This window comes from Neomonachus schauinslandi, chromosome 13 (genome assembly GCF_002201575.2).
Source record: "Neomonachus schauinslandi chromosome 13, ASM220157v2, whole genome shotgun sequence".
Lineage (NCBI taxonomy): Eukaryota > Metazoa > Chordata > Mammalia > Carnivora > Phocidae > Neomonachus > Neomonachus schauinslandi.
The window spans coordinates 40,787,231-40,800,088 of record NC_058415.1 but is presented as its reverse complement, the minus strand read 5'-3'; the positions used below and the strand labels follow the sequence as shown (position 1 = coordinate 40,800,088).

At 39.5% G+C, this 12,858-nt stretch overlaps 1 protein-coding gene across 1 annotated transcript in view; it reads left to right on the top strand.

Moving 5' to 3' along the window:
* Nucleotides 1-12,858, top strand: part of TTC39B (tetratricopeptide repeat domain 39B) — a 120,573-nt gene that overhangs the window by 68,805 nt on the left and 38,910 nt on the right. Inside the window, exons 4-8 of the mRNA XM_044920305.1 lie at nt 1,547-1,657; nt 4,184-4,315; nt 5,605-5,675; nt 9,234-9,301; nt 12,178-12,242. Of these exons, the coding sequence (XP_044776240.1) occupies nt 1,547-1,657; nt 4,184-4,315; nt 5,605-5,675; nt 9,234-9,301; nt 12,178-12,242 (447 nt within the window). The remainder of the gene's footprint in view (nt 1-1,546; nt 1,658-4,183; nt 4,316-5,604; nt 5,676-9,233; nt 9,302-12,177; nt 12,243-12,858) is intronic.

The following is a 12,858-nucleotide window of genomic DNA, read 5'->3' as shown; positions in this document are numbered from 1 at the left end:
CTCAACCTCACTAATCATTGGAGAAATGCAAATCAAAACCACAGTGAGATACCAATTATATCTGTCAGAATGCCTTAAAAAAAAAAAAAAAAGCCATAACAAATGTTGGCCAGGATGTGGAGAAAAGGGAGCCCTCGTGCATTATTGGTGGGAATGTAAACTGGTGCGGCTGCTGTGGAAAACCGTATGGAAGTTCCTCAAAAAGGTAAACATAGAAATACCATATGATCCATTTTCACTACTGGGTATTTACCCAAAGAAAACAAAAACACTAATTCAAAAAGATAGATGCACCACATGTTTATTGCACATTATTTACAATAGCCAAGATACTGAACATACGGACAGCCAAGTGTCCAGCTGTAGATACATTGACAAGGAAGATGTGGTGTATGTGTACAATGGAATATCACTCAGCCGTAAAAAAGAATGATACCTTGCCATTTGCAACAGCATAGATGGACCTAGAGGGTATAATGTTAAGTGAAATAAGTCAGACTGAGAAAGACAAATACCATGTGATTTCACTTACGTGTGGAATCTAAAAAACAAAACAAATGGATAAACAGACAAAATGCAGAATCAGACCCATAAATATGGAAAACGAACTGATGGTTGCTAGAGGGAAGGAGGGGTGGGTGGATGGGCAAAATGGGTGAAGGAGAGTGGGAGATACAGGCTTCCACTTAGGTAATAAGTCGTGGGAATAAAAAGCACAGCATAGGGAATATAGTCCGTGATATTAGAAAAGCATTGTATGATGACAGATGGTAGCTACATTTGTGGCGAGAATAGCGTAACTATAGAAAAGTTGAATCAGGGGCGCCTGGGTGGCTCAGTTGGTTAAGCGACTGCCTTCGCCTCAGGTCATGATCCTGGAGTCCCTGGATCGAGTCCCGCATCGGGCTCCCTGCTCAGCAAGGAACCTGCTTCTCCCTCTGACCCTCCCCCCTCTCATGTGCTCTCTCTCTCTCGTTCTCTCTGTCTCAAATAAATAAATAAATAAATAAATAAATAAAGAATCTTTAAAAAAAAAAAGAAAAGTTGAATCACTGTTGTACACCTGAAACTTATGAAACATTGTGTGTCCACTATACTCTAATTTAAAAAGAGAACACCGTAGAGTTGCAAGTCAGTTCCCTAGAATCAAAAAGCAATCCGAAGGGGTCTCTTCTACAGTACAGAGAATCATGCATAGTTTTCCGCTGACGCACATTTTCTCCCCCTACATGATCAAACTAAAACGCAATAACTTTCCCTCTCCTGTGAGTAAAGGTAGTTCCCATGCTTGTGGTCTTTGTGCCTGCTATGAGCCTTGTTTGTCAGTTTCTTCCATCCTCACAACAGCTTCATGAAGTAGGCAGTGGTGGTGTTCCCATTTTACAGATGAGCAAGTCAGGCTTCAGAAAGTTAAAGACATTGCTACTAAGTGGTCGAGTTAGAACTCCGGCCTTTCTGTCTCCAAAGTGTACGTAAACACACACGTGCAGCAACGTGCTAATAGTAAAAGCTATAGAAATTCTGTGTATTTTTTCTTGGTCTTTAGGTCAACATCAAACAAGGTGGATCTCAAGTGTGGCCTAGAAGAATGTGCGGTGGCATTGAACTTATTTCTAAGTAACAAATTTACAGATGCCTTAGAATTGCTTCGACCGTGGTAATTAACTGTATTTCTTTCAGATAAAATATATTTTTTTCAGATATTTCTGATGATTCTTTCTTTGATGTCATGATTGTCAGTTAATTTATCTGCATTTCCGCCTGAATATTTCTAAGCTAATTTGGTTGAGACCCCCTAATTTGGTTGGTCAGTTTTAATATCCAGTTAAGAAATCTGTCTTTTCAAATTTAATCAGTAGAAAGTTTCTGATTCTTTCTCATATTTTAATTTCTATTTGTGTTCAAATATTGTCATTGTATGTAGTTTTGTAGAGCTTCCTTTTGCTTTTTTCAGTGAAATGTTTTTATGGATATGCCTCTAAAGCTTAAATATCATTGGAAAAAGTTTCCTTTGAAATGGGGTAAAAAGAACTAGACTATGCTAATCTCAAATGTTAAAAAGAAATTTAAAATAATAAAAAATGTTATTAGGGCTCCCTATTTATGTGATAAACAAGTTTAACAGTTTAATTTCAGCTAATAATACCTGTTCATTTTTCAAATGTGGCAGCAACACCCGGGCCCAGCCCTGATACCAGGCATCACCTTGACCACAGTCCGCAGCTCTACAGTGTGCCTGGAGCTTGACAGGAATAATCTTACGTTGTGCCTTCAAACACAGTCACTTGCTTGGGTGAAGCTTAGACCTTATATAACAGTTTTTTTAGAAGGTTACTTGGGCACAATAGTGGGAATCTTATTTCTTTGGTCAGTAGGGGATGTGATTTTGATCATAGACTTTCAGTCTTACTACACTCATGGTGGTGAGCATTGCATAATGTATAGAATTGCTGAATCACTATGTCGTACACCCGAAATGTATGTCAACTGCACACCACAATTAAAAAAAAATTACATTACCTCCTGAGAAGCTGCTGTGGTAATTCTATTTTGATGTAGAGGAGCTGTGGTCAATGAGTATTTCAGAGGTTAGGAACAGATGGTAAAATAGATGGTACAGTGCACCGCTGAAGGAAATTGCCCAGCGTTGTCTTCAGCACTTGTCTGCACTGCCTGTCTCCTGCCTCATTTCCCTCCGTCCTTGCCAGTCCCTCAGACTTCTTTCTCTCTCCATCTTCTGTCTCTACTTCTCTGTCTTCCTCTCTCAACCTGCCTGCCTGTCTCCTTTGTGTTTTTATTCACACAGGTCTCCTTTTTTCTCTGTCTCAGACACCCAGCTGGTCATAACATGGAATGAAAAGAAGTGATTATTTTATTTGGTCAAATTTTATATTCTCTGATCTTTATGCAAGTTTCACTGTTAAACATATGTTTTTCCCACTTGAATCATTTTCCTCTTGGAGCTTTTGGTTTAAAATGTGAGGTTTAAAACCACAATAAATGATTAACTTTAGGCTGATCTTAACTCCTTGCAGGGTTTTTTTGAACAGCCAGTGACCTCACTAGTCAGGACAAACTGCGAATTACCAAAGGATGTTTAGACTATTTCCATGGGGGAAAAGAATAATGTGGCCAGCATTTGTTTTGCGTAGCCGTGGGCTGTTGTGCATTATATTTGAATTAAAAACAAAATCATGCATTAATATTTTAAATCTTATAACAGATTGACCTAATGAGAAGTTTTGAGAAAGAAATGGTGAGGTTTTCACAGCCCGAAAGTCTGGGATGTGCCATACATTAAGACTAATTAATGCCCTTAAGAATCCAAGCAATTCTCAGGGCGCCTGGGTGGCTCAGTTGGTGAAGACTCTGCCTTCAGCTCAGGTCATGATCCCGGAGTCCTGGGATCAAGCCCCATGTCGGGCTCCCTGCTCGGTGGGGAGTTTGCTATTCCCTCTGCCCCTCACCCCCCTCGTGCTCTCTCACTCTCTCAAATAAGTAAATAAAATCTTTAAAAAAAAAAAAATCCAAGCAATTCTCAACTGATAATTTAGTAATTGGAATTGTCAAGAACTTTAATAAGGAATTGTAGATAATGGGATTAGATTAGATATGAGCTCTAAAATGTACTTTGCCTGGGCCCATTGTGGCTCACCTAATTTATTGCAAAAATCTTGCTTTTCTTTGGCCTCTGGCTGGGAATGGAAAGGAGCTTTTTTTTTTTTAAATGAGTATCTGAAAATACATCAAAATCTCTCTGTCACAAAATGCATTTCCAGTGGCCTTTATTTTAGTACTTATATCAGAGCTAAAGATAGTAAGTATATTGCCTGGTGTTCAACTGGGAAAAATTGGTTTGCTTTGAAATGTTTTCAAGGAAAAGAATCCGCAGGCTGCCCCCTTGTGCTGAAACAGGGCAAAACAATTGTCGGCTTCTGCTTTAACCTGGAACATTCTGTGCTGCCTCTGTAGGCTTAATTTGGAAAGTCCTTAATACTTGAGTTTTTTAGGACATGCCTTTCTCAGTCTATATTATTTCAGTGATCATGGTGTAGGAGTAAAAGTTATCACTATCAAAGTCACGATATGCATTTCTTAGGATTTCTCCTGATTAGTATCAGACAAGACATGCATGCTTTTAAGTTGAGTTGGGATGTATTAATTCCCTGTGTTTTGCCCCCAGGGCTAAGGAGAGTATGTACCATGCCTTGGGCTACAGTACTATTGTGGTGTTGCAGGCGGTCATGACCTTCGAGCAACAGGACATCCAAAACGGCATTTCTGCCATGAAGGACGCATTACAAACCTGCCAAAAGTATGAACTGAGTAATTAAATACTTGAGATACAACTACAAACCTTTATGTCTGTGTGACAAAGTGAGTGTGGTTTGCCTGATGGAGAGAGCTCTGTTTGAGGTTCGCCCCAATTGTAGTAAGGGGCTTGTACTTCAAAGCTTCCTAGCCTCACATAGTTCTATGTAATAGAGTTAAAATTTCCTGTTAGGAATTATAGTTGATTCTTGTTTGGCCAAACACTTGGCATCTATACCTCCACCTTTTTCTTTTTCCTTTCTTTTCTTTCCCTCTTTCCCTCCCTCCCTCCCTTCCTTCCTTTCTTCCTTCCCTCCCTCCTCCCTTCTTCCTTCCCTCCTTCTTTCCCTCCTCCCTTCCTTCCTTCCCTCCCTCCTCCCTTCTTCCCTCCCTCCTCCCTCCCTTCCTTCCTTCCTTCCTTCCTTCCTCCCTTCCTTCCTCCCTTCCTCCCTCCCTCCCTCCCTCCCTCCCTTCCTCCCTTCCTTCCTTCCTTCCTTCCTTCCTTCCTTCCTTCCTTCCTTCCTTCCTTCCTTCCTTCCTTCCTTCCGTAGCTTGAGCCACAGAGAAGAACTGAGGGAGATGTCTGTGGGGTCAGCAGCATGCATCTCTCAAGGGTCTCCCTGGGGTGGATGATTTCAGCTACTGCCTGCCACGCGAGGCCAAGCAAGGAACACTCTTCTTTTATGTGGGAGATGCTGCCTATTCAGAAGGGAGAGCTGTATTTGTCTAAAAGGACATTTTTGAACACTTCTGGTTGGTGAAAATGAGACGGATTTTCAGTTTTATTTTAATCTTTGCTCTGTGTGTATAGCAAGACCCCAGCAACAGCTGTTAACTAGCATTGGTGAAGTTTAACATGAAACTATGTATCCTCATGTAATTATGTTGCAACCCTACAAATGAAGAGAGTTTCTAAATGCTGCCCTCTAAGTGATTCCTAATCTGTGGATGCCTCTTACCCCAGAAATATCAATTTCAGCCGTACAGATAAGGGCAGGGTGCTTGGCAGGGTTAGCTGCCATTCGTTGTTTTGTGTGGGTTTGTCCACACGTGTCCAGTAAGCACGGATGGAGTGCCCACAGGATGCCAGCCCAGTGCTGGGCGCTGGGTGTGCGGTGTTAAAAAGGGTGGTCTCTGCACTACAGACTTCAGGATTTAGAGTTTCTCCTTGGTAACTCTTTGGTGTGACTGTGACAAAAATGAATGTCAAAGGAAAATGAGCCTGGCCTGATTTATTGTAATTTTTTCTTTCTATTTCCCATCTCCCCTTCTGCTTATTCTCCACAGGTACAGGAAAAAATGCACGGTTGTAGAATCTTTCTCAAGTCTTCTTTCTAGAGGATCACTGGAACAGCTGACTGAAGGTAAGACTCATTTAAAGATGAAGTTTTTCCTGTCTTTGAAAATTAAAACATGATCATACTCATAAAATTCAGTACTTAAGTGTAGAATAAAAAGGAAATGGAAAATCTTTTTCTCTTTCCCATCATACTCACCTGCAGAAGTAATCACTGGCAATAGTTGGGTTAATGGCCCAGAATTCCCCACGTAGCAGAGCGGGATTCAAAGCTGATCTGCCTATCTGTAAGCCACAGTTCTTTCCACTGTACCCCACACTTTCTCTGATAGGCTTGTAGAAAAGGGAACAAAATGTTCACATATGGATGAGGGAAATGTTGAATCATTCCTATGTAGACATCTTGAAAGTAGATGGTGCTGCGTTCTTATCTTTTTATAATGTTTTTGTACATGGCTCTTTAGAAAATCTGGAATAATTTACTTATTTACTTATTACTAACTATTAAAAAAGAAAACAAACTGAGTTTGTTCTATTAGAATGTCCATAACCCAGAAAATCTGGAGTAATTTACTTATTTGTTTATTACTAATTGTTAAAAAAGAAAACAAACAATGAGATACTGCTGTACACCTATTAGAATGTCCATAATCTAAAATACCGACAACACCAAATGTTGGCAAAGATGTAGAGTAAAAGGAACTCTTATTCATGGCTGGTGGGAATGCAAAATTGTACAGCTACTTTGGGAGATAGTTTGGCAATTTCTTACAAAACTAAACATACTTTGACCATAAATCTAGCAATCAGTCTCCTTAATATTTACCCAAAGGAGCTGAAAACTTATGTCTGCATGTGGATGTTTACAGCAGCTTTATTTATAATTGCCAAAACTTGTAAGCAACCAAGATATCCTTCAATAGGTGAATGGATAAATAAACTGTGGTACATCCAGACAAATGGAATATTATTTAGTGCTAAAAAGAAATGAACTCTCAAGCCATGAAAAGACATGGAGTGACTTTAAATGTATATTACTGAGTGAAAGACACCAATCTGAAAAGGTGTCCTGCTGTATGATTCCAAGCATATGACATTCTGGAAAGAGCAAAACTGTGGGGACGGTGACAAGATCAGTGGTTGCCGAGGGATGGGGTGTAGGGATGAATAGGTGGAGCACAGAGGATTTTTAGGATAGTGGAAAAACTTTGTATGATATCATAATGATGGATACATGTCTTTATACATTTGTCCACACCCATAGAACATACATCACCAAGAAGGAACTGTAACATAAACTATGGATGTTGGGTGATTATGTGTCAACAGAAGTTCATCAGTTCATCAGGGGGAGGTTAAGCATGTATGGGGCGAGGGATACATGGGCAATTTCTGTACCTTCTCCTCAATTTTGCTGCCAACCTAAAACTGCCTTAAAAATAGTCTTAATTAGAAAACAGTAAACATAAAATTAGCTTGTGACAATAGCATATTCTGAAAAACAGGTTTATTTAGACTTTTACATCCAAAGGCATGCTTAGCTAACATTTTAGCGCAGGGTGAAGCTATTTCCTTCAGTAGACTAAGGAATTTATAATTAAGAGATGTTCTGGTAAGGTACCTATTCAAACATGCCAAATGGTTAATTTTGAGAACTGGGGAACTGTCCAATATAAATCAACCAGAGTGAAGGAATACGACTTTTATAAATTAAGTTGCATTTTATTTCTAATGAGTTTGGCTGTCACTGCAACAACCCAAACAGACTTTATGTTCAAGGGTGCATGTCAAAACATTGTAGCTTTAGTATGTGATTTGTTTTTCCTCTTGGTAATTTTCATTTACATCCTTGAGTGGCTGGTTGTCTGCAGGAGTCAGTATATTTAATTAAACTTTTTGTGAGTTTAACATGGAACACACCCTTTCTTCTCTCGGGGCTGGCATATTGCCCTGAATGGTTTTCTAATTTCCTTTAAAAGCAGATGTGTAAATGCAATACTTAGGATGTGAAAGGGATTTAACATGAAGGATGCTTACATATGGTATACAGAGTTCAAATTTTCTTGCCGTTTATCTCTGCCTTCTTGTCACGTCCTTCAGCTGCTCTGTGGTGTGTTCATCTTTAACTTAACCCTGATGCAGCCATTCCTTCTGCTCAGACCTCTGCACAGACTCAGAAGGACCGAGACCCTGGCTGGTGACGGCCGCCAGGATGTGCACAGGCCCTGACTCCGCAAGGCTGACCCCATCTGTAGGCAGGCCGCTGAAGGCCCTGACTCTGCAAGACTGGCCCCACCTGTAGGCAGGCCGCTGAAGGATCTTCACCGCCTAGTTGCTTCTTTGTAAATTCAGCCTTTGGCATATGAGCGTGGTAGTGATTGGAACCAGTTTGTGAGAACCAGCCTGTTGTGTGTCGGATGGCAGGGATAGGGGATAGGGTCTGTGTGTGTGAATGCAAGAAATACAGCGCTAGTCCTTATCCACTTTGACCCAACAGCATTCTCACAAACACAGAAGGACCCTATTTTTCAGCTACTTACTTCACATAAAAATGTCCTGCTTTCTGAGCTTTTACCAAAAAGCCCAACGTGGACCAAGGGCAATAATCGTACCGAAAGTAGCTAACAAAAATCCAGTGCTTACTCTCCACAGTGAGCTCTGTGCAGCACGTCATTTGATTCTTTAGCTGTGAAGTGAAGACGTTACTAGCTGGACTTTATAAATGAGGTGGCCAGCAGCAGAGAGAGGTGGATACCCACAACATGGCAGAACCTTTCCTCCAACCCAGGCTGTTAAATCCCCCAAGCTCATTTACTTAAATAAAATGCCAGTTTGCATCCCATGGGTAAAACAGGAATCTGCTGATTTTGTTTATGCAAAAATGCAAAGGTTTCCCTCCCACCCCAATCTCTGCAAGTGTAAGGTATTGTTTAGAAAGACAGGCCATGTGTTTTGGGGCATTCCATATGTCCCTGGGATATACATAGCTTTACAGAGTCCCTTTTGTGAGTGCCTTGTTCCTGTGCTAGATAGCTCAGTGATCAAAATAGCCTGAAATTGTGCTAGTGTGAGCTCTTTTTATATCATGTCTTCTATGTGTGAGGAGTCATGCCTTGGGCGTGCTGGTCCATACTTGTTCACAGACCTCAGAGAATTGCTGCTTTCTCTTTAAGTTAATGGGGTGTCTAATCATTGCCATGATTTTCATACCTTCATATTTTAGAAGCTAGAATTCATAAATTTAAGATAGTTTTTTCAATCTCTGTAACTGTGTTAAACTTATGTGTTACTGTTAAGTTAAAAAATATTTTTTTTAAGTACTTTTAAATTTTGGTTTCCTCTTGTGAGCTGAGTTTAGGTCTCTGGCACTAAGCACCTGACTCTTTGCAGTTATATTTGAATGGGGCCAAAGATGACTTCCTTAAATCCTTTTACACATTCTAGGGAAATCTTGCCGAGGGACAGAGTACCGAGGTCATCATTCTGCTTTTATGGAAGTACCAAAGCAACCTAGATTTTTGTGTCTCTCTTGGGTTCTTTGAGCTACGAGTCTTTCCTGAACATCTCAGAGCAATTACTGTGGACATAGGATTTTCCTTAATGTAATTTTATTTGTTTTTAATAGAGGAAATGCATGCCGAAATCTGTTATGCCGAGTGTCTCCTACAGAAAGCAGCACTCACGTTTGTGCAGGTAATAAATGTTTGGCTTCGAATCAGTATGCCGGGAAAGCCTGCCAGTACTACCCAGAAAAAATGGGGCTCATTCTATGTCAGTGCTTCAGTTCTTTTGACTTAGACTTGTAATGGAAGATACTTGTTGTTCTGATAAACTTTGACTGAAAAATGACCCCAGGGAGCTTTGTTCCTACTCAAATGCACTTGGAGTCTGTTCCAAATTTCAGTCTATTGGGAACCACTGTCTTATAAAGGAACTGTTTTGCAACTACTGCACCGAATTTCTGGATGCTTCTCTGTATGAGAAGTGTGGGATTATCCCTCTTTGCATTTGCTAATGGTAGAGGGCTATAGGCCCCGGGCCAAAGAGGCATTTTCATCCTTGGCCATTCCCTTCTTACACCAGATGCTTCAGCAAAGCTCAGGTATGCATGCTTGAGTGCCAGGCTTTTCATATATACTTCAAATTTTATTTTTGCCCCTCTTTCTATTCTCATGCCCCTCCTTGCTTTTATTTCTTCCTTTGGAAGAGCAGATTTAAAAAGTCATTAAACCAAGCCATGAATACCTTTCTTTAAGGGACATTTTAATTTTACCTCTAGGAACTGTTACAACCAGTGCCTTGCCTAACATTGTATCTTCTAATCCTTCTAAAAAACATGGATTTTAACATCATGGCCCCATGGGTGGCGGTGATGGATACATTGGGGGTAGAGGTAGGGTCAGGATTGTAAGGGAGCAGAAATGCAATTGTAAAATTGAAAATCTTCCTCAATCACAATGTTTTACATTGTATTAAGAGTTGCTTTCCTTTTTTTTTTTTTTTTCCTGGAGATTGACTTCTTAGGTTGGATTCTGGTTTAGTAAAATTGAACCAATCTGGTCTATGACCCTGTTTCCTAAAACCCTATGTATTATGAAGTCTGGTTGAAAACCTCATTCTTACTGCCTCAGGAAACATAATGCCAGTCATGGAGGCCCTCCAGTTTTTCTGATGTGTTTTCCAAATGGGGATTTGACAAATCTGGGATTTAAAGTCTTATTTTGTATGTGGAGACTTGTAATTAAACATCTGGGAGATATCCAAGACTCCTCCCTCTTCCTCATGCCTCCATATCCAATTTAATGCTCATGTTTCTTTTACCTTGTGAAGATTTAGCAGTGCCATCTCTTCCTTCTTGAGTGTTTTCATGGGGGTGTTTATCAGCTCTTCTCTAGAGGGCACAGCGACCTAGTGACCCTCTGGCTCTATTTCTCTTAACCTCCAGCTCATTGTCCATTGTGCAGCTGAGCGCCCTCTCAGGGATGAGACTGTCACCTTGTCATTGCTCTGCTTTAGCTTTGAGTCGCTCTCACGGACTATGGCAGTGGTCCCGTATCAGAATATCAGCAAGGGGAGGGGAGGCTTTTTCAAACTAAACTGGTATCTTCTCCCACATTCCCTCCTCCCCTCTTACCCCACGGGAAGAGGTAGCTTTCTTACTCCTTCGTTCTGTCTTTGTGGGAGCTTCTGTGGCAGCGCTGACTTACGTAAGCACAGATGGCCAAGCATGCCATGATCGTTAATGCTTCCTTGCCTTTCCTTCCGCTTGAGTATTCCCTGGCTCGCAAGGTTTGCATCTGCTTTGCCTTCCTTCATCTGGCCACTTCCTAATCATTTTTTGTGCCTTAAGCCCCGATGCTTCCAGGAAGCTTCTGTGGACCTTTCCATGTCACCCCCTCCCCTGCTCTGAGCTCTCCTGACCTCCTGTGCATATCTCCTTCTGTGTGCATGACTCCAGCCCTTAGCACCTTGTATTGCTTTTGTCTGATGTTGCATTCAGATGCCTGGTGTAAAATAGGCATTCGGTAAATATTTGGTGAATCATGAAACGAAATATTATTATTTGAGGCAGATTTTAATGTGATTTTGGAAATTCTTTCCTGGCCAATCTTGAAACTTGTGTAATCATAAGATTCCTTAAATAAGATAAACATTTAAGTTGTGTAGTGAATTTTGTATTTATTGATTCTTAGAATAATTTAAATGGTAAAGATTTAATACTTAATGAAATTTGTAAGCTAAAGTAAATTTTCCTCTTGCTTTAGAAGGATGCTGAAGTGCACAGGAAATAAACACCAGAGCATCTCTCCATTATCAATAGACTAGAAAAATATTCTCCTTGGAAATATGAAATATGGGACTGTCTCCATTAACACTGTTAGATTAACTTCTTTTAAGCAGGTTTTGATATAATTTCTTAAGAGATTCTCGTGGAATCCTAGAATGCTGACCCTGAAAATGATATTCATTTAGGCCCTCTGCCTCAACTTTGTGGTTGATGACCATCGGGCAAAGAAAAGTGAAATGATTTTTTTTTCCTCCAAAACAAAACTGCATATTGTGACAATCAGTTTAGAATCCAGATCAATAATTTTTGTTCTAGAAATGTATATGAGTGAAATTTACAGTGTTAAATAGACTGAATGCTAAAGTACCCTGCAAAAGAAGAACCGTCATCCCATTTGCTGGAGTGTGATGGACTGGAAAGTCCTTAGAGCATATCCTTAAATCACCCATTTTAGATTCTGTTGAACCCAGAAGAAAATTGCGCATTAGATGATGTTTATCACAGTAGATTTGGACTAACATATTTGGTCACTAAGTGGGTTACTTCCTTAATTGCTTGCTTGAAGTAATGCAAAGATTTTTTAAATGTGTTCTTTTTATTGCCATCTAAGTTGGAAGGAAAATTACAGAAAAGCATTTCAAATGTAAAGCAAGAAGAATGTTTTAATTTAAAAATTATGTCCTCAAAAGATAGTGTTTTGTTCTAATCACACAAATATATAACTGTATAGTGTAAGAATCTTTTGCTAAGTGATCTAATTATTTAACTGAATTGTTTTCAGGATGAAAATATGATCAACTTCATCAAAGGTGGACTCAAAATTAGGACAAGTTACCAAATATATAAGTAAGTTAAAAATTAAGATGTTGTTTTTAAATGATTCTTGTATTCTGTCCAGTTTGTACTTCAAAATTCTCATGAAGTATGACTAGGTTTTATTTGCTGTTGGTAAAAATGCACTTGATTTTTTGGCTTACTGTGTATGTATTCAGTGCTATAGGACAACAGAATTTAAGTTTAAATGCAATCTTGAAAAAAATAGCTGAAAAAAAGCTACTGACATAATTTCTAATTACATAATCTTAGTTTCTCTCTCCTAAAATCAATTTATAAATTTAAAATTATAGGTATGTCTTTGGTCCAGACTCTAGAGCAGTACTGCTCGATAGAATTTTCTGCAGTGATTCAAAGGTGGACCATAGTGTTGTCCCTATCTTCTATATCCTTATTGATTTTTATCTAGTTGCTCTATCATTTGCTCACAGAGTTCAAAATCTCCAACTTTGATTCTGGGATCACCCATTTCTCTCTAGTTCTGTCAGTGTTTGCATTGTATATTTAGAGCCTCTGTTATTAGGTTTATATATATTTTAATTATTTTATCTTCCTAATGAATTAACCTTTTTATCATTATGAAATGTCTCTACTTAACTCTTATAATAAATATTTGTCTTGAAGTCTG